At 33.7% G+C, this 23,041-nt stretch overlaps 1 protein-coding gene and 1 non-coding gene across 3 annotated transcripts; both read left to right on the top strand.

Annotated features, from left to right (window-relative positions):
* Positions 1-122: 122 nt before the first annotated feature.
* Positions 123-9,702, top strand: LOC113397946 (calpain-7-like). 2 transcript variants are annotated; one of them, XM_026636476.2, is made up of 12 exons: positions 123-423; positions 981-1,123; positions 1,446-1,572; positions 2,134-2,456; positions 2,634-2,810; positions 5,048-5,194; positions 5,562-5,789; positions 5,860-6,104; positions 7,629-7,828; positions 8,099-8,304; positions 8,571-8,803; positions 9,420-9,702. In XM_026636476.2, exons 1-12 carry the CDS (start codon positions 213-215, stop codon positions 9,562-9,564), a joined length of 2,385 nt encoding a protein of 794 aa, XP_026492261.2. In that variant the 5' UTR covers positions 123-212; the 3' UTR covers positions 9,565-9,702. The 2 variants fall into 2 exon arrangements, with proteins under 2 accessions (XP_026492261.2, XP_064072702.1); XM_064216632.1 differs by lacking the exon at positions 5,562-5,789.
* Positions 9,703-18,181: 8,479 nt separating this feature from the next.
* Positions 18,182-18,253, top strand: Trnae-uuc (transfer RNA glutamic acid (anticodon UUC)). Its single transcript has one exon. It is a non-coding gene; the product is annotated as a tRNA-Glu (tRNA).
* The last annotated feature ends 4,788 nt before the right edge of the window (positions 18,254-23,041 follow it).

The raw sequence follows: 23,041 nt of genomic DNA, 5'->3' as shown, positions 1-23,041 counted from the left end.
ATACCTTTCTAGTATTGGTATAGGTACTAAATATGTTTAAACATAATATTAATCTGCAAAAATGAAAACAAAATATTTTTGACATTTATAGATTCAGACTTCAGTTGTCATTGAACAATTTATAGAACCACTGACAGTGACAGCTAGTTTAGTGTTTATTCGTTGTGATAAGAATGTTTTCGCTCGTACTTGTTTAGTAAATTTAATTCAAAATGAGTGATTTTACGAATGCTACGGAGGCGGCATCACTTGCAGTTACATTCGACCAAACCGGACAAACTGATAAAGCAGTGGAATGCTACCGTACAGCTGCCAGATTACTCGACAGAGTTTGCGATAATATGTCGCCAGAAAGGCAAGCAGAAATACGAAAGAAGGTTAAAGAATATCTGGAAAGAGCTACATTCTTGCAGGAACAAAAAGGTAAGCAGCTATACAGCTTTTAAAAAGTTGCAAGTTCATAAAAAATACGTAGCTTTATGACTCATATTTCATTCGTCATAACATTCATTGTTTAACCGCAGATACTGGGGATATAATAACATAGTTCCCAAGGTTGGTGGCGTATTGGCGATGTAAGGGATTGATAATATTTCTTACACCGCCAAAGTCTATCGGTAGTGGGCATTACTTTACATTAGGTGGCCCATGTGTCAGTCTGCCTACCTATTTAATATAAATCCGTTTAAGGAACTCCGAAAAGTATGAATGAATAATATAATTATGTCTGAAATAAGAACTTTGAACAAAATTAATTTAATGTTACGTCACATAGAATATGACCAGTGGATGATCAATTTATTTTAAAAGAAATGCAGGAACAGATGAACTAACATACAAAATATTAACGAATTCTGAGTGTTTTTAAATACTTAGAAATTGGCTTAGAAATAAATATTAATTGTAAAAATACTGGTTGATAACTATTATTATTTCTAGTGATTGTAAAATAATTAATAATAAATACATTATAATTTCAGACAGAGCTCAACAAGAGGAGAGTGAAAGAATTTTGCAAAAATGTTATTTCTTGATGCAGCAAGCACTAGATGCAGATGAAGCTAATTTACAAGATCTGGCTTTGCAGTTGTATACACAAGCTGTAGAAATAGCAGTTAATTTTGTGAGTATAATTTGTATTTTTATGTTGATTGTACTAAATATACAATTTTGTTGATGTGACGAAGTCATAAAGTCTATTACCACCCCAATAGTATATTTCCGATGCCTATAAGAAGAATATTATTATTTATGCCATTAATATGCTTAATCTGTAACCATGTGAGTAATTGACACACAAACATAGCACTATGTTAAATTAAATATTAGTTATCAAATAAAATAACTTTATTTCACATGAGGGTATTAAAAAATGTATCTCATATATTTAAAATTAGTTACATTTTTTAAGCAAAGCAATCAATTTTATGAGTCATTTGTTTCAGAAAGTGACAGATGGAGATGTAAAAGCAAGGATTAATGGTCTGGCAGCCCAAGCATTGGATCGTGCTGAGGAAATAAAAGGAATAAAAAAAATGGGCTCTTTATCTATAACTGAGCCAAAACAGCCTAGTAATTACATGAATATTAAGTTAATACTTCAAAAAATCTATTTTAAATATAGATAGTATGCCATTAATTTGAAAATTTTTACATAATAGTTTGTGACAAAATAGGGAATGTAGAATACTTGCCTGCTTGAAAATAACTACATTATTATATTATATTTAAATAATAAATATTTTATATGTCACTAATAAAGTATGAATTAATTGCAGTGCCAATTTTCTCCTACTGAATGATAAATGAACCTTGTCTTGCCACTTGAGTTGAATTATATAGCCAAAGATGATTCAACTCAAGTGGCAAGACAAGGTTCATTTATCATTCAGTAGGAGAAAATTGGCACTGCAATTAATTCATACTTTATTAGTGACATATAAAATATTTATTATTTAAATATTTAATTATAATTTATATTATAATTAAATTATATAGCCAAAGATGATTTCTTTTTTATAGAAGAGCTTCAGTCTTAATTTATTATTATTAACGTTAGCATTTAGAACAATTGATACAAATTATTTTGGTCGAATTCGATACTAGTATATGTAAAAATGTATGTATTTTCAGCTATTTCACCAAACAGAGCGCAATTACAACGAGAACAAAGTGTACATCTTAAAGTCAGTGGTAAACAAGTGTACACAGAAGAGGAGAAAGAAGTGTTACGTATGACGTCAAATATAAACAATAATTGCTTCCTTCCATTCATGGACGTTGATTTATCAGAAAAGTTTCAATACGCTCTGCCTTTTGAAGACAGAGCAAGTACATTGAAGCTTTCCTCGAAACAGGAGAAAGAGTTTGATGGATGGATTCGACCGCATGAAGTGTCTAGTGATCCAAAACTGATAGTCGGTGATCATGTTGACTGTTTTAGTATAAAACAAACAGTGAGTGTCCTAAATTTAGTGTTTGACAACATTTAGCCAAATTAGTCCAAGTCATATTACCAAGAAAAAAAGAACCAATGTAACTCAAAACGAGACATGATAAGACAAGATTCTTGAACAACCCATATGAAATTTATATGTAATTAAATTATTTCATAAAATTGAATATTTTTTCAGATAGTATCAGACTGTTCGTTCGTAGCGTCATTAGCAGTTAGCGCGTTATACGAAAAAAGATTTAACAAGAAGATAATTACCTCAATCATTTACCCAAAGAATAAAAACAAGCAGCCGGTGTACAATCCATTCGGCAAATATATGGTGAAGTTGCATTTGAATGGAGTGCGAAGAAAGGTTAGTTATTTGTAAATAAATTCTGTGGCCTGGTGCTAAAATGGCACAAGTGCATTCTTAAGTTAAATATATCATGACATTTAATTTTTTAAAATAATAAATTAATTAATACTAAACGGGCATAGGCTGATCATTACTAATACTAACATTACTACGCAAATAGGCATATTATCAATATATATAAAACTCTTCCGTTACTGAGTGATTGAGTGACTGAGTGACTGACAGACAACGCACAGCTTAAACCACTGGACCTAGAGACTTGAAATTTGGCACATGTATACCTTGAGTATCCTAGAGGTGCACTAAGAAGGGATTTTTCAAAATTCCCACAGGATAGGGAATATGGGAGTTATATTTTCGAACCAAAGTAGCTCTATCTCCGTAACTACAAATTTCAAATTTAGCATGCAAGTAGGATATAACAACTATATACAACTAAAAACTATTTTTAGGATATTTCGGAATTCCCAAGGGATAGGGAATAAACGGGAATTGTATTTTTTTCTCGAAAGTCCGTAGTCCTAGAAACTTGAAATTTGGCACGAAGACATTTATTATAGCACAATAAACTAAAAAAAACTGAAAATCATGATTTTTTTATTTTTGTTTGTTTATAAAAATAACCAATATAAATTGATCCCACACTGCGTACATTTTGCGTAACAGCAAGGCTCTGCTTACATTGGAAATTTAAAAAACTTGAAAAAAGGGAAATATCTTCAAGCATCGTTCCCTTTTGGTAGATCTATGAGCTATTTATATACCTATAAATATGTATATGGAATCCTCGGTCCACGAGTCCGACTCGCACTTTATTAGGTAGGTTAGTTTCAATTGAATAGTTACTTTTAGGTTTCATTTATTTTTAGTTGGTTTCTTTTTAGTACGTAATTAGGTTTGCAGGTTAAAGTTGAATAAAATCGTGTCTCTGCATTTCGTTAAAATGATTCAGAAAACACACCTCTGAAAATATGTTTGCAAATAGTAATATTATAAATGCGAAAGTAACCTTGTCTATCTATATGTCTGTCTCGCTTTCACGCCAAAACTACTGGACCGATTTAAATGAAATTTAGTACACATATAGTCTAGAGCCTGAGAAATGACAAAGGCTCATTTTTATTTAGAAAAAAATGCTGTAAAGGGTTGAAAAGTGAGATGAAAGGTTGTAAGTTGTTGAAAGTATTGTCATTTTTAGAACTAGAAGCATAAAACTTATATTTTAGGCTGTACACTTATAAACTAAGATATCATGACACCCACTAAGGAGCGAATTTTGGAAATGCTACCCCTAAAGGGGTGAAATAGGGGTTGAACGTTTGTATGGAAGTCCGTAATTTTTAAAGTTAGATACATGAAACTTTATTTTTGGGATACTGATTAAAAAGGAGTAGATACTTATTTAAGTGTTTTAGCATATTCAAACTCTAAGGAGTTTAATAGGGGTTGATATTTTTATATAGGTTAGTCTGGAAGTCCGTTATTTTTGAAGTTAGAAGCTATGAAATACACACCAATGTCAACAAAGAGGTCTTACATTAACGTAATATTTTAAGTTAATTTATAAATATATTCAATTATTCATATTCTACGCGAGCAAAGCCGCGACGCCTAACACCTGACGACGAAAAAATGCGCACGAAGCCGCGGGCGACAACTCGCGTTATTTACAATATTTACGTATTTTTGACATTGGCCCTTCTAGCACTAGTCTGTAGTACTTAATTTCCATATGATAAAAAATCTCTGCTCGTAGATATTGGTATTGTTCTGCTGTCAATAGTGCGATCTTGTTTGTTTCTTGCTTACCAGTAACAAATAATTGATAAAAAAATATGTAAAAAGTCTTTTTGGGTATTAAACCTTGCCTATTTGCATTTTGGGTTCAAGAGTTTATATATATGGATTATATATATATATATATTCAAGAGATTATATATATGTAGAAATAGTTTGAATGTGTTAAGAATTTTTCGTAGATGAGCCCAATAGACTCGTGAAATTGATATCATGTATGCGTGTATGTAAAAGTATTTGCGTGTGTGCGTGTTGAATGAATGAGTATTTGAAAGTGTGCGCGTGTGTACATTTGTTGGCACATGTGTGCGCGCGCGTGTGTGCGTGTTTTTGTCTGATGTGTGTACTGTGTACACTTATAACCACTTTTCATGGATGTATTGGAGAAAACATTTCGATATATTATATAATTAATGGCAAAATATATTATATATCAGGTGATAATCGACGACAGACTCCCCTATAGCAAATATGGACGCTTGCTATGTTCCTACTCCAGTAACAAAAACGAGTTCTGGGTGTCGATGCTGGAGAAGGCTTACATGAAGGTCATGGGGGGCTATGATTTTCCTGGGTCTAACAGTGTGAGTTTACTAAGTGTTATAATATATAATTATGTAATTTTTTTTGCAATGACTGTTTGTCAATTGCAAATTACTTCTCGTTGTTTTAAGAAAGTTATATAATTATAACTACAGTTATAATTTTTTTAGTCGAATACCTTCAGTTTCTAAATCTCTGATATCGATTAAGCTTATTAATCGAAACGTCTAATGGTAACTTTTTGCGTCATTGCTTGCTATCAAACCATAACGATTGAGAAATTATAATGAAATTAGTTAATCTGACTTTGCCAGTAGAAATCGGAAGGAATAGACAGTCTTCCCGAGTTTACGATTGTTATACGAAGATGAGTCTTTAAGTACAACAGGGGCGCCGCCTCTCCCTCAGAACATCGACCTGCACGCGCTGACGGGCTGGATCCCCGAGCGGTGCGCGATCCGCAACGGCGAGGCCGACTTCAACGCCGATGCGCTGTTCGAGCTGCTGCGCGCGAGGCTGCAGCGCGGGGACGTGCTCGCCACCGTCGCCACGGGCGCGCTGGGCGACGCCGCCGCCGAGCGCACCGGCCTCGTGGCCGCGCACGCCTACGCCGTGCTCGACGTGCGGCTCGTCGCCGTGAGTACGCCGGACCCCGAGCGGCCCCCGGAGCCCCTCGAGGCCGGTCTGAGCTGGCTTGTGGCCGCAGGGCGCGCGGCTGCTGAAGCTGAAGAACCCGTGGTCGCACCTGCGCTGGCGCGGCCGCTACAGCGAGCTGGACACGGCGCACTGGTCGGCGGCGCTGCGCGCGGAGCTGCGCTACGACCCCGACAGCGCGGCGCAGTACGACAACGGCGTCTTTTGGATCGACTTCCCCAGCATCCTCAACTTCTTCGACGTCTTCTACCTCAACTGGAACCCGGAGCTGTTCAAGTTCACCTACTGCATACATCAGTGAGTTGATTCTGGAGTTGCGTGTGTGTTGTTTAATATTGCGCAGCCGTTGGGCGGGATCGAATGAATAGAATAGGATTTCGTAAAAATACTTTTTGTGTCCCAGTACAGTAAACAATTATTTCTGATGTGCTGCTCTCTATCTATTTGTAATGCATGAGCGGTTTAAAAATATAAGTCGTATTTCATTTGACTCTATCGGGGGTTGGGAATTTTGAAAATATAGATTGTTTTTCCTTAAATAAATACCCATCTTAGTCATAGTTAGACGCCTGATTTAATTGTTCATAAACACTCCCACGAACAAAAATATTCATTTATAAATTGACATTATCGCATCCTTTAATAAAACATTACAAGCCATTAGTCAATTTTTAATCACAAAATGACTCTTTAATAATTAATATACAAAGAAAACTAAATACAAGAATTGCCAACTAAAATCCAAACTAGGTTTATTTAGTTCCAGATTTTATATTAGGCAAAACATAAAACACTGAGATTGGCAAAAGACAAATTAGTTATACTAAAACTTCTTTGTGACGAACCAATTGACATTTTATTAACTTACTAATATCATAAATATGATGAAATGTGATTACAAAACGGCGTAGACTGATTTTCGTTTGGATTAGCACATAGGTTTAGGTTACTTTTTATCCCGGAAAAATGTCTCCTCTGGGCAAAGCCACGGGCACAGAATAGTCTATTCTATACATACATCCAATAAAATTGGAGTGTCTGTTTGTAACATTAAAATAAACGCTTTTTACTAAATGAATATGTATGTATACATGACCCTACATATACCAAAATAAGATTTTTACAATTTTTGTCTGTCTGTTTGTTCCGGCTTATCTCCGGAACGGCTGGACCGATTTTGAGGGGACTTTCACTGGCAGATAGCTGATGTAATATGGAGTACCTTAGGTTATTTTATATATAAAATAATAATAAAGTCACGCTGCAATGTCCAAATACTGTCCAGTACTTGCGCCGCCGCGACGTCGGGTTCCTCCCACCAACGACTTAATATCAATAAAGCTGCCTAATACAGAATTAATAAGTTATAGTAAAATCTGCGAAGTGAACAATAACTTTTTTGTTAAATTGCATGACGAACTCCGTGGTCGAGTAGTGTGTACACCGGTTTTCATGGGTACGCCACTCCGAGGTCCCGGGTTCGATTCCCGGCCGAGTCGATGTAGAAAAAGTTCATTAGTTTTCTATGTTGTCTTGGGTCTGGGTGTATGTCGTGCCGTCGTTACTTCTGATTTTCCATAACACAAGAGCTTTAGCTACTTACATTGGGATCAGAGTAATGTACGTGACGTTGTCCAATATTTATTATTATTAAATTAAAACGCACACGAAGTCGCGGGAACAGCTAGTGAGAAATAAATGCCATGTAATGAATAGATAATGTTTCTTACAATGTCAAATGTCTACGGTTGTTGGTTACAACATAATATGAGCCGTATACACATTTCACGTACAAAAAATCTACTAATATTTTTCCTACAGGAAATGGGATGCCGGAAATGGTCCAGTCAAGGATGCATATAACATTAGCGAGAATCCTCAGTTCACTCTACACGTGCAGGGCAAGGGCGCTGTGTGGTTGTTGCTGACGAGACACATCACTCAGATAGAGGACTTCCAGGACAACAAGGAGTACATCACTCTACTGGTTTACAAAAACGGACGGAGGGTTTACTACCCTTGTACGTATGATTGATAAGATCTCGAGGAGTGTGTACTCACGTCAGTATAGAGAATTGATTAGTGTCGTTATTATAAGTACTCATGTGCTTATCAGATCATCAATTGAAAACAATGATTTTAATTAATTTGTGTCGAATCCGAAAGTGTGATATAATTTATTTGCGACTAAGTGTTACTACTGAGTTTTTTGCCGTTTTAATCACAGTGTAATCTACATTTATAAATTTATTCTGTAACAAATTGCTTCAATGTGATATTGCCCTCCTCAGATGACCCCCCGCCCTACATCGATGGTATTAGAATAAACAGCCCCCATTACCTTTGCAAGATAATAGTCGGGGACTCGAGCTGTGACCGATACACATTGGTCGTCTCCCAGTACGAGAAGACAAGAACGATATTCTACACCCTGAGGGCGTACGCCACTTGTCCCTTCTCCATGGCGAAGATCGAAGCTTATCCATATACGAAAAACGTGAGTAATCATTCTCCAATATTGTTTCTTTATATTAGTTCTATAATTTTAATCATTCTTTACGTCATCAATGCTCCACCAACCCTGGAAATTAAGATGATATGTCCCTTGTACCTGTAGTAATACTGCCTCACTCACAATTCTATTGGTTGACAAAGATTGGCAGAATTAATATACTTCTGGTAACACGATGTCCCGGGTTACGTACCCAGCGGTGAGGCAAGTTAACGTACTTGTATGATTATAAAAATATTTCATCCCAACAGATAAAAGGCGAATGGTCGGGCAGGACCGCAGGCGGTTGCGAGAACCATCGACAGACATACCCAAATAACCCTAAATATATCGTAACCGTCCCCGACACGAGAACGGCCTGCCATCTCGTGGCGGAGCTGAAGGGACCCAAACAATACCAGATAGGGGTGGACGCTAGAGTCGAAGCATTGGACGATCCCAATTTGACAGCTCCGTTCCTTAAGGAATCCTCTGGACCTTATAGGTACGTTTTATTATAAACATTCAGTTAACATTTTAGACAGGAATTGCAATGATGTACTTCTAAGGTTTTGACATCGACTGCATTTTCAAAGGAGTTTATTTAACAGGCCATATAATTGTTCACAAGTGTATAATGCATTCCAGTATATTTTTTTGGCGAAGACTTCAGAGCTCACAATACTATCTAGTACTAGAAAAGTCGTAGATATCTTAGGCTAATAAATATTTTTATAGTTTATCAAGTAGGTAATTTTAATTGTCTCATTGGTCTAGTTGCTAGATATAAGACCACAGATTCCGAGGTCCTGGATTCAAACCCCAGGTCGGATCAATAACGTAATGGGGTTTTTTATCGCATTTCTCAGTAGCACCCTAGATTCTGGAAGTGTTTACATTCCCATGCTTCAGAAAGCACGTAAAGCCGCTGGTCCTGCGCCTGAACTATTTCCGGTCGTGTTGGATTTGCTGTCCCATTGGATTAAAGGAGTGAGGGAATAGAGTTTGCATCTGTGTTTGTGCGCACACTTGTGCACTATATTGTGCACACTTGTGCAGTGTGCAGCGTGGCCAAATTAACATAAAATTTAGATACCCCCAACATTAATCTTATTTTGTAGATCCGGTTTCGTAGTACTCGAATTAAACAACTTACCATCTGGTCGGTACATCTTAACCCCCTCCACCTTCTACCCGGGACAAGAAGGCCCCTTCTTCCTGGAACTACGTTCGACCTGTGAAATCACATGCGAATCTCGCAACTAGACGACGTTCAGAAGAGAAAAACTTCGACTTTTAAGAAAAAATGTATTTTAAAAATTGCTAAGTGATATTAATGTTATTTAAAATTATAAATGGAGTTTTCTATTTTAACGGCCAAAATGGTTTCGAATACATGAATTGCGAGTTAGAAAAAAAAAATCGAAGAAAATTGGTTTTGCTATTTGATACTGTTCTTTTTTTAAATTAATTATCTATTGATAATTTTACATGACATCAATGTCACGTGGTCTTTAAGACCATACAATGAGATTGCAGGGTTTTTATGCGCACTATTGTTAGTTATTTGAAATCGAATATAGTTTAATGCTTTTATAAGTGATTTGAATTGTTTTTTTACTAAGATTATAAGGAGTGTGTTTAACTCGTAGATAAAATAAAATTAAATGAATTATAAAAAGGGTTAACACAAAACTCTACTGCTTTTGATAGAAAGATAAAAATACTTTTTTAAAAATATATTTTAATCAAATGTCAAATTCTGAATTTGTTTCAGTGGACTCATGGCTTCAATTTTCAATTGTTTCTTTGATTGTTTTAACGAAAATTCAATAGTAAATACTTTGCATGTTTGCTTGTAGGTTAGAAATTTAATATATTAATGACAGATTATGTGTAATCAAAGTTATTTTTTTTTATTTTCAGTGCATTTATTTTGTATATGAAAATGTCTTGTTTATACTAAAGAAATATTGTTATGTATATTTTATCATTTATGTAATTATAAACGTTAAAGCGAGGAAAAAACTCAATCTTGAATATTTTATTAATGTTATTTGTCCAAAAATATAATCTTAATAATTTGAAAAGTAATGGTAATCTGTGTTTTGACGTTTTATCTTATTTTTGCATGCTGTGAATATTTTAATTTAATTTAAAAAGTATAAAAATCAATAGTTTCAAGCAATTTGTCCTGGAAAATATTTAGAAGAAAAATATCGCACCCTCTTTCGTAAATCATAAGTTCGTTCAGCATAAATTTTGTTTTATTATTTTGAAATGAAGTGCTGTTACTATTATTATTATCTGTGACACATATCCTCATTAAGTGTTTGTTTGTGTGTGTCTGTGCTCTAGCGGCTGTGTAGTGACCCATTGGAAGTTGCAACCTTTGGCAGCCTGGTCAATCCAAGGTGCTTCGCTGTAAATGACTTAATGGTCCATGCTTGATGACGTGTTCCTAACACACAAAATATTCAGTCAAATAGTGCGTTACGCGTTCCGAACGCGGTAATCTAAGTTCCGCGCCTTTGTAATGTTCTACTGGTGGTTTTAAGTCAAAGTAGTGACACCGAGGCAACTATTCATTTAATATTTTATTCGATATAATTTTCAAATAAATCATGTAAAAAATATGCAATAATAATAAAAAATATATATTCATTTGTTTTTTAATCGTATTAATGATGTATTTTTTGAACGTTCTTTAGTTTCTTGTTATATATTCGCACTGTGATAATTTAATGTATAAGCAATCGTTCACCAAGACGTATCAGATTTTAATGAACGTTAATATATGTTTTGATACTACTTTGTATTTTTATTCTTCCTCTTAACTTTTTACGTATTTAAAAATAATACTAAGAACGTGATTTACGAAATAAAATTATTAAAACTAAAATGTTTATTACTGCTTCTCTATGACGTTCTTTGGAACTTCTTGACGTGTCGAGATTCTTTTAAAATACTTAATATTTACATTGAATTTTAGAGCTAGCAAGGATAGGGTTTGTTTTGTTTTTTAATACAAAAAACTAGAATCACATACGTTTTTATTTCTGGGCATATCATAACTATTATCATAAATCAAGATTTTAGTTCGGAAATTAAATTTTTCGTGTTAGATATATTCATACATTTCAAAATATGTTTTGTCAAATCTGCAGAATTGTGTTGTGTGTTTTGTAGGTGATGTATAGACAGCTCATGAATAAATATTACTAAAGTTATGAAATAATTGTTATTATGGACCCTGACCGCATATTGCGGATAACAGGGTCGGTTACCTACACTGTAACTAAGTTTGACACAGTATTTTACTATAGTCTTTAATTATTTAGCATTGGTAAAGGCGGGTCTTCACATAACACATTATTTAATACTAGTTGTTGCGTGTGATGGTTCCTCCTGCTTGGCTTTTTATGGATCAAGTCGGGTACGGGCCTCGAGGCAAGCCTCTTGCCCGGACTTGTCCTCAACGGTAGCTTCCGCTATCATTGAATTCTGACCCAGTGGGTTCACTAGTTGTCGTCCGCAGCTTCGATCGCGTTTCGGTGGTTGGTCGTCAGACAGCCCGACGGAGTTACTTTCGCATTATATTTTTTATCATCATTATAATATAAGATTATAATATATCAAAGGTAATGAAAATTTTCAAGTAAATAATTAAATTATTATTCTTAAAAAAATATTTATATTTTTGAGCTGCCAATAATTTACAACCGTCTGGTGTGGTCATAGGTACCTATATTATAAAAAAAAATCATACCAAATTTTATTAAATTCGGTTCTGTGTTTTAATCGTGATAACGTAACAGTCAAAGTCACTTTCGCGTTATTAACATTAGTATAGATAAAAAACGAAACTTTTAAATTTTCTTAAAGTGCAACACTTAATTTTAAATTGCTAATCCTTGTGTACCGATTATAGTTGAGTAAAGTAATTATTTTAATTAAAAAAATTGTGTTCCATTATCAAGACTACTGTTACAACATAGTCATATTTATATATATATTTTTGAAACTTGTAAACTTCTAAGTATGCTTTTGTCTGATTAGGGATGCGACGCATGCTGTGTGGAGAGACCTTAAAAGTGGAAATCAAAACGAAAACACGATACGAGTTACACTACACCCTCAGGGTAAAACTTAAATTACATATTTATCAGGATCTGATTAAATTGTCTCAACTTGGTGTTTGTATCTGAATTATTAACGTATTAACTAAATTTTGGTACGATTACCACAATTGCATAGTATTATTGAATTAAATTTAGAAGTAATTGTTACGAGTACTTTTATAAAAATAAGACTTATTTAAATTTAGTCAAAGTTAAATTCGTTCAGTTTCAATTCTATTATCATGTAGGTAGGCAGACGGGCAGATGGTCTAACTGATGGTAAGTAGTCACTACCGCCCATAGAAATTGGCGCTTTAAGATATCTTAACCATTACATACGCGCCACCAACCTTGAGAGCTGAGATGAATATCCCTTGCTAACTCATCCTGTCAAACCTGTTGTTTGGCGGTAGAATATCAGATGAGTGGGTTACGGGTTTATTGTAGTTTCAAAATAAATATAGGCTACAATGTTGAATGGATATTTATTAAAGAAAGGCCAAGCAAATTCTGTACTCTATTAAACGCTTGTAATCCATTTATTTATACCAAACGTATGATTGAGTGATTGCACTGTAAGCAATTTCTTTTATCAACTTGCAGCATCTGGAAAGGCTACCGAAGCGACGATATCACACTTGCGTTATTACCTAATATCTCGTGAGTCACAAGAAATGGCAAAATATAGCTCGCTGGGATAATTTTAACCATTTGACGGGTAAACAAAGGCTTGAAGATTTATATAATTTATTTCCAAAAATTCTCAAGACTTGTTACGACATATGAATATTTTGTGAACTTCGTTCACAGAATATACCTATTGCAAATGAATGAACACTTTGTGTCTTGATTAATTAAGGTTGCCAAATTATATGCTGTTGTAAGTGGGCTCAGAATAAGCGGTAGCGAGACAATACAGACAGAATATGAATTGCAAATGGAACTTGAGCCACTTCTCGGACTGAATTTGTATATAAATGATGTTAATACTGGGGACCGGTTTTTGAGAATACTACAGTAATTGTGTCTTGTCGCATCTAATTGTAAATATTTTAATATTCACCAGCCGAGTTATTTTGGTAGTAGTATTCCGAATTATTCAAAGATTGCGAGCTTAATGGGCTGTAACGGCACTGAGTTTTTAGCGAAGTTCTTTCACGCAGCTTACAGTAGAGGGAATTGGCAGAAATGTCACGCGTGGGAAAAGCATTAAGGCCCTCGAGGCGACCAACCGGGTGTTTCACGACACCTCTGGTTTTTTTTTATTATAACTAATCTACTCGTTACTCGGTGGCGAATAACCTTCCTGCCCCTTGTGTATTTATCAACTCACATAGGAGCATCATGGTCAGATAATCTGGATCTACTTCTCAAGATGAGAGGTGATCTTTGCCTGGCAGTGGAACATTACCAACTTACATTTTATTCTTCAACGCTGTTACACTCACAGGTACTGGATATATATATATATATATATATATATATATATATATGTTAGAAGTTTATACGATAAAATTAAAAGATGGATTAAGCAGGCAACAAAGTGGAAGGCCCCAAGAGATGGAAAGAGAGCAAGAGAAAGACCAAAAGAAAAAAAGACAATTAAAACAATAGGCACATTTTAGCAAGAATTGTCCAGAGATAGGATAAATTGGAGGCAAAAACAATACCCGTAAGGAGAAATTACTTTTTAAAAATAATAATTACAACACTAATCTAATCTATTAGATTAGTCAGGTTCCCTCAAATTACTATCCTTCACCGCTGAGAACGTGAGAAGTCACAATAAGCGGTTTTGCCATTAGGCCATGGAATTGAGATTTACGCTTTAGATCCATTTTCTATCTACTGGCTGAAATGTAACCGACGGTAATCCAAATATTCCATTCCGTCCGCCATACCAGCTTAGTGATTATATATTATGATTGCATACGTTTATGATTGATGTTTCAAAAGATACGAACGTTGATATTATTACGTGATTTACCGTAGCGACAAATCAAGAGACAGGCTTTGATAGATGGTCCTCGGTTCATTACCGCGAGAACACCATAATTATTTATTAGTAAGCTAGGGTAGGTATAGACTGTTTTTCTAAAGCTGTTTGCACATAATATGATATATCTGCAATTACCGTCTCTGCTACATGAAATGTTTTTATAGAGAAATCGTGGCAAAGATTATTATTGGACGAGTATATTGTTTTTATGATTATTATATTTCTTTTAGCAGAGAAATAATTCGTATCAAAATGATGTATTATAATATCATGGTTAAAATATCTCATGATTATTTTTTTATGTACGATACTGACATAATAAAATCATAATACAAGTTATTCATGTAGGCTTTCATAAGCACTTTCGAATTGTCAAAGGTATTCGTCGAATGTCTGAAATTTTGGAACGGTTCATCTGGCTGTACTAACGAATACGAATGTATATGTCACTGTAAGATTACAAACATCGTTAGATTATAATATATCTCGTCAGATTGTAATCAAACGAACGTTCAACCAATTCTACGCCAGTTCACAATTTGACCGCTTCCCATCGATAGATTACAATATAGCGAAAAATAATACGTTATTGCAATCATATTTCACGGTTCACCATATTTCGACAGTTTACAATCTGACGAGATTGATTGTAATCTAACGATGTTTGTAATCTTACGGTAATATATATATGAATGTTTACACTATAACAATGGTGGATCCAAGATTGTCGCTTGTGAGCTTGGTCCCGCTGAGGGTAGCTGTCAGCGAAGTAAACACTAAAACGGCTCACAAAATTTTATTATGTTCAAGGAAGTGTAATGCTTGCTAAAGTTTAATTTTAATAATTAGTTTACCTTAAATATTTGTTTGGATGAACTCATGTGATTGTGGCTTAAGCCACCGTAGACCCCTCAGAATCCGCTCCTGTGTTCCATCATAGTAGATGACGTTTAAATATATACCTAAAAATCAATTTCTGCAATAAGATGAGTAACGCAATTGTGCTTCAATTTAATATTCATTATTAGAACCAGAAATAAAAATCAAGTAAAAAGATCAAAATACGAAAAGCGTGACCGTTGCAGAACGCCCGACAGCCGTGTAACATTAAAATTTATATTTATTTAAACAATTTATAATTAAAGAAAGCGATAAATAAATATTGAGTAATAAAAATTACAGAGTTTAGTAAATTAAATGATATTTTCTTAGTACATGATAACATCGATCGTCATTTGGTGTCCCTAAATGTGTTGGTTATGATAATATCTGATAAAAAGTACGTTGGTGACGTAAATCGATTTGTGTCATCTGGCACATAAAAACTTATACATAGACAGTTGTTTGCCAATTTCTTATCCCTAAAAACCTTTGAAAGATTTAATAAGAAGTGGACATCATATAAATTTAAATGTAATTCGATCAGTCTGTTAGTAAAAGTAATAAAACGACCCGTCGTTACGTTTTACCGTTGTAACATCCAACGACCCTCCTTCTCAATTGAAGGGTCTTGGACAGTGTTTGACGGTGATTTGTGAGTGAATTTATTTTTTGTGTTAAAATATGTTGAAACGAAAGCGTTATATGCAATAAAGACGGCGTTTGTTAATTGACTTTTTTAGAATTATGAGGGAATGAACTAATTGACAAAAACTACTATAATAGAGTCTAGACAATACATTTTAATTAGTGTCTATTACCAATCTCGAGCAAGACGGTGAAGGGATTTTTTTTGGCAAATAGATCATCTCATTCTAAGCCATAGACATTGGCGCTGTGAGAAATACTAAGCATTCCTTACACCGCCATTGGGCACAAAGATGTTATGTCCCTTGCTCACTTAACCTTTAAACCGGAATACAGTAGTACTAAGTATTGCTGTTTAGCAATAGAATATCTCATGAGTGGGTGGTGCCACGCAGACGGACCTTCAGAAAGCCCTACCACTAAGTGTAGGAATGTAAGCACGAGGAAGCCGATGAACTGAATTAGATTCAACCAAAACTTGATTTGGAATATAATGGTTATGCGGTGGGACGAGATTTCTTTTTTCCTTTTTTTTCTTAGACTTTTTTTTTGTTTGAGAGTCCTAGACTGTAGTTCAGTCTAGGACAACTTACTTAGATTCTCCAGACAAATAATATAGTTTGAAAGAATAATAAAGTTGATCATGCGGCACATAAAAGTGCGGCAGTAGGGCGGATGTTTTTTTTCCTTTGCTTCAATCACATAAAACTATTGAATGTTTCGGTATGAGACTATGACCAGTTATAGGATATTAACTACTTTAATTTCATTGAACCTTCTTCGTTTTTTTTTTCTATTGAATGCTCAGCAAAGCGGACGGATATATCTCCTAGTATTATATATTATGTAACTTATTTTTCTTAATCTTATTATGTTAACGCAAGCTAAAAGGAAATTGTTAGTCCGAGCGCTTTCCAAGCGAACGCAGCAAATACTTTAATGGATACACAATTTATTTTGTATAAAGGAGTTTTAGATCTTCATAATGTTTATAGAAAAATCTGTTCTAGTAATCTATGTTTTATAAATTGGTCTCTGTTAACATTTACTTAGGGATAATAAGGAAAGGACTATAATTTTTAAATTCCATTTATTTGTCAAATTATAAGTGTGACTATTACGAGTAAGTCAACAAAAGCCTTTTAGATGTAACGTATGTATAAGTATTTTTGTTTATTTTTGTAACTAATATAAGAAAGCCAAAAATAATAATATATTTGAGAATAGACAAAGATTCTAATTTATTTCTTTAACTAAATTAATATCGTAGTGTTCATCGCGTGGTTATTTTTTTACAATAATCAGTATGGAAAATTTTCAATATATATTATTATATCCGATATGTTTTCAATGATAACACTCAGGCTCATCAATAGCTACAAGTTCACAAACTGAGGTGAAACATATATTGTCAAGTAACAGTTTATCTTTTGCTACTTGTATATAGACTAGGTACCCATCCCGACCCATTCCATTCAACCAGGTACCCATTCATCCGGTTAAAAAAGAGTTTTATCAACGCCATCTTAAACCATTAAATTTAAAAATAAAAACGTCCAATTTAAATCATCCAGGGACCAAATATACACGAACAAATTTAACCTCTCCTTCAAAATAGCACGGGAAATAATGGAACAAAATGGCAGTTTGAATTAAATCTTCTATCACATCACATACTAAAACGATGTTTCACATATCTGAAAACTTTTTTTTCCCGAACTTCTCAAACGAGGATTAGACCTTAGTCCAATAGTGACACACTAAAAAGATACTTACTTTACTAAAATTTTTCTAAAAAAAAAAATATAAGGCACTTTTGTTGTAATTTGTATTTACCATTCACATAAAAAATTGCTACTAAGATTTTTGTAGGTTCATCTTGGTACTCGTAACTTTAAAATGAATTTAACGTTGTTTAATAATGAAAATTATTTACTAAATATATATCAACGTAAAATACTGTTTGAGAACATAAGTAATATCCGAAAACTACTATTTCAACAGCGTTTTAAATGCAGGAATTCTCCAACTAAAACCAAAGCACGAAGTATGGAGTGTGGAACAGCCTGAGGCTACGTCTAGACGCGACTGCAGATACATTCATTCGTCTTAAACGGTCCCTTTGATGTAAAGCTTCCCACTATCAGTGACGTTTTATTTCACGACGATACACACACTGCAACGAACTCTCGTGAAACACAAGACGTGTCTCTTTAATTTGTGTTTGTAAAACATCTCCCGTATGGTCTAGTGGCTAGGATACCTGGCTTTCACCCAGGAGGCTCGGGTTCGATTCCCGGTACGGGAAATAATTTTATTCCATATTGCAAAACAAGAAACTCAAAAACTCCAAAAAATAATATTTCTATTTTTTTTTTTAAATAGTAGCAATAAGTCAGTGGTTTTTTACTCATATTGTGCGTATTTGTTCTATTTTTAATTTTTAAACGGTTAACTATAAGTTTCCTAGACAAGACACATCAAAGACTGAAAGTGGTTCTGCTGAGTGCGTAATATATTGTAATACTACACTAATAAATATAAATCACTCAGGTAATAACTGTAGTTTGTAATCAAATTCGTGTCTATATTGAGTATATATTATAGTTCAGAGCAATATTATGGACTGATTATATGAAATAATTATAGTATTTTGAACCTGAGTACTCTTATTGTATTCATAATATCTTCGCTAACCTGTTGTAGTTCATTATTGTAGTCCAGCTATTTGAAGACCTTTACTATTTAATATAAAAAAGTAACATCCTTACTTTTCAATGGGGTCTCGAAGAATAAACTACATTCTTAATTTAATATCACAATACCTATTATAGAATTAGATTAATTAATAATATACGTGAATTTTTTAAGAAATTTGACGCAAATATTATTCGAGCTTTTGATTTATTTATTTAGATTTTTGGTAATTCGATAAGAAAAGTTGGGATTTGATTTCCAGTGTAAAAAAAAAGTGGCGCCGCTACTGAAATCGGTACGAACAACATTATTATTATTTACTAGCTGAACCTGCGACTTTGCCCGCGTGAAATTTATAAAACACAAACTTAAAACCTTCGTTTTACCCCCAGGCGTAGAGTTTCGTAAATCCGTTCTTAGCGGATCTACACCCTATAAGGTCTAACTACCTGCCATATATCAAGTTTGTAGAAATTTCAGAAAAGTTTCTGAAATTTCGTGATTAATCAGTGAGCGGTATTTTGTTTTTATATATGTATATATATTTATTATAATCTTGTAAAATAAAGATTCACCGTGTTTTTGGTATAATAGGATTTTAAAGTAAAAATAGTTTTTTATAAGTTTAAGGATTCGTTGTACTAAATTCTTGCACCAAATTGTTTAATAAAATAAAATTTATCAGCTAACCTATTTAGCTGGCTATGGAAGAAAAATTTCCGCAGAATATAATTTTGCCTTGAACTACAAAATAAACAGGCCACCTGCTGGGTTCTTTCTAGTCTAGTGAATATGATTATAAGATGTTTTATAATTACACAAACTTTGTTAAATATAATTAAAAACAAATATATATCTAAGGTAGTTTTAGATTTTCTTTAATTAAAGTAATTATGGTTTATTTAAGTTATGAAATATAACGGAATCTTATATAAGAAATCTGTATGTTTGTATGCTTTATATAAAAATTATGTATATTATTTTTTTAAAGATACAAGTTGTCACTCGCAGCTTTGCTCGCGTTTTGGGAGTTGGAAAATAAGCCTATGTCCTTTCTTGGAGTTCAAGCCAGCTTCGTGCCAATACCAATACTAGTTTCATTAAATTTGGTTCAGTCGTCTGGCCGTGAAAGCGTAAAAGGTAAACAGACAGAATGAGTTACTTTCCCATTTATAATATTAATATAAATAATTATATGTAAGAGGTAAATTTAATTGTGTAAAGATTCTTTCAACGTAGTGTACTTTCTGAGAGGCTGAAGACATTCTCAGTGAAGAAGTACGTCTTAATACGCCCGGTCAGTTGTTCACAGGATTTTGACCTGAGAGGGCAGGCCAATTAAATAGAACCGGGACTTGTATTACGTCAATTCCGTGAAGCAATTCACTTTTAATGGTTCCCGATTTCGGGGATTGTCAATTAGATTAAGAATTCTAAATCTGCTAAGCATTTGACTTCGATTTTCATTTAAGTTTTCGATGTAGTGGTGCTATGATCGATGCTGCTCTTCCGAAAGGCCTAATCCATATGTACGTGCCTCTAGAGTTTTCCTCAAAGATAGTGTGTCGTTTACCAGGTATGCTTTTAAAAAGTCAGGGCCTTATTTATGTCAGGGCGTAGTGTTGGTCGTAGCTATTTAATAATATATAGCGCTACGTGCCGACTAGTAGCGTCGCGTGAAAGGTTTTGACTGTTGTTACTTGGGCGTGATACTTGCGGAAAAATCGTGCGATTATTATTTTGAACACGATTTTCGAAATCAAATGTTATGAAAATAATACTGTAGCGAATGTTGTTGCACGGGACCGTGGTTTCCATTACATTTCAAATTATTATATGTAAATGTTTTAAAGTAGGTATAAGATTTTATTTCATTATTGACCTGAGATGATCTAAGGTATACTTATATGGAAAAATAGTTTTAATTTCGTCATTCACTTAGTTTGCATCTATAGAAAAATCCTCACGCGACCTTTTAAAAACCTCCTTTTAATTTTCAACGTCTTTCAGATCGTTGCCAAGTGGTTCCGGAAAATCAGAGTAGCATCAACCTGTGGGTTATCCAAAAGCTAAAAGAAATAGTTGTTACGCGTATTTATTAATGCCAAAAAGAACTTAAGCGTTTCAACCGTATAATCGCAGGAAACCAACCAACTAACAAGAGCATTCAGGCAATAAAAGTCTGCCAAGTAATATTTCAAATAGTGCTGGAAATGCTGTGCCGACCCCATAAATAAAATACGGGCGAGAGAATCTACATTAATATTGTATATGTATTTAAAAAAAATGTAGTTATATTTTTGTGTTCCTTTATTTTATAACGTTTTGGAAAGCGATATGTTTAGCAATGCGATAAGAACTCTGAGAGAAGAGCGATGCTAATTGTATGCGGGCGAAGCTGCCACGAGCAGATTTTTTATCTTTCTCCTTCAAATAATACTTCTTTTTTTTTACATTTTAATCTCATTGTATAGAGGAAATAGAAACATAAATCACTTCGAATGAGGTAATATATAAAAAAATATATGGTAATGTTGGGTTTATTCTGACCACAAATTGTATTGACTCTACCTAACCCTTGTCATGGCGTGATTTAAAGTAATCCTTTCGCAACAGAAGTATTGATAATGACTTGAACTATCTATCGGTATCGTTTTATTTATTTGTATTTGAATGTCTGTATTGAATTGTGTTTGACTGCCTCGTTGGTCTAGTGGCTATAAGGCTGCTGATCCCGTCGTCATGGGTTCGAACTCTAAGTCGGGCCGATGAAAATTTATTGATTTTTTATGTTGAAAAATTCTCAGCAACAGCCGATTGTGGAAGTTGGAAGTGTGTCCACTTCCGTGCCTCGGAAAGCACTTACGGGCGTTGGTCCTGTACCTGAACTCTATCTCGTCGTATCGGATTGGCCGTCCAAACGGAAAATAAGAGTGAGGGAGATAGAGAGTAAACCTGTGCTTTTGCACATACCTGTGCACTATCTTATGTCACTGTCAGTCACTGAAATGTCTGAACGATATTATCACCATCATCATTATTTGAATGTAAAGTTTATCTTTCTACATTGTTTTAATGTTGAAAGATGTTATAATATATATTTTTATTTTTATAAATGTATTCCACACAAACACAATACATTCGCAATCATTATAGAACGTATATTCGTCAGGTTAATGTGCAACCTTAATGACAGAACTTAACTATAGTCTAAGAACTGTGTTAATGTAAGTTTATTCAACAAAAAAATAATATAAAAATAATGTATCTTAATAAAAAATGCTTACTATTCTTTAATTTACTTCAAGAATAAAAAAAAAATTTTATTATTTAAGTAAAAATCACAATCAAAACAAAATTTATTCTTCAAAACAAAACCTCGTGAATGGTGGCAAGATTGCCGGTGACATTTCTCCATTAAAACGGAATTCCGATTATCTGAACGATAAACGGATCAGCCCTGTTCTGAGACGTGTACAAGGATCTTGACAAATTATAAATTACTTTTATACGTAATAGTGGCGAGGAAATTAAATCAATTATAGTCAGATAATATTTGACTTAAGTTTAAAATAAAAAAATGTAAAATATAAATTATATAATTGTAAAAAAACTATAATTGTAAAATATGTCTTTCTTAATCCGGTTCTTCCGAGGTGTTTATTTCCGAATCGGTGGTAGATTTCCGACTATCAATAAGCAAGTCTAACGCTTCCAAATTGAATAAGGATTTTTGACTTTAAATTTAACGTTTTCCTTCATTCCTGAGCGTGATATATAAGCACAAACACAAATTAAGCTATGAAAAGCCAATGGTACTAGTCCATGTTTGAACCTAAATTCTTCGATTGAGTAAAAAGTGTTCTAGACACTCGGCTAGACCCCTCTCGGCTCGTGTTTAATTTATTTGAAGCTGTTATATATTTCTGTAATTCCTGACAATAAATATTTGTGATGTTCAAATTGTTGCTAAGTTCTTAAAAATCTCAATGTTGCTTTGATTTGAAAACTCAATAATTATTTAAGCTCTTAATATCTTATCGAATAAAGCATCAATTCAAAATTACAAAATGTTAAATTTATCGTGGACAGTTTGAATATTTACTAAATCAATTGAAGTGTGAGAGCTTAAAGTTTGACCTGCTATTAATATTGAAAACCAATTAATCGGTCCAATAAAATTTAACTATCAATAAGATATGACAATTGCAACTGGTTCTGTGATACAGATTCTGATTTGAATCTTCGGTCATACAAATTTAGAATTCTTAAGCATTTATTAAGGTAAGTTCATAACATGTGTATAATATTCACATGTAAGGTAAATGGAACTATATATATTAACATAAGAATTTAACTTTTTTAACTTTAATTTAAATAACATTAAGTGCTTAAATAT

Source organism: Vanessa tameamea, chromosome 13 (assembly GCF_037043105.1).
Source record: "Vanessa tameamea isolate UH-Manoa-2023 chromosome 13, ilVanTame1 primary haplotype, whole genome shotgun sequence".
Lineage (NCBI taxonomy): Eukaryota > Metazoa > Arthropoda > Insecta > Lepidoptera > Nymphalidae > Vanessa > Vanessa tameamea.
Note: the sequence above shows the minus strand (reverse complement) of the source record. Positions and strands in the feature narration are given on the sequence as shown.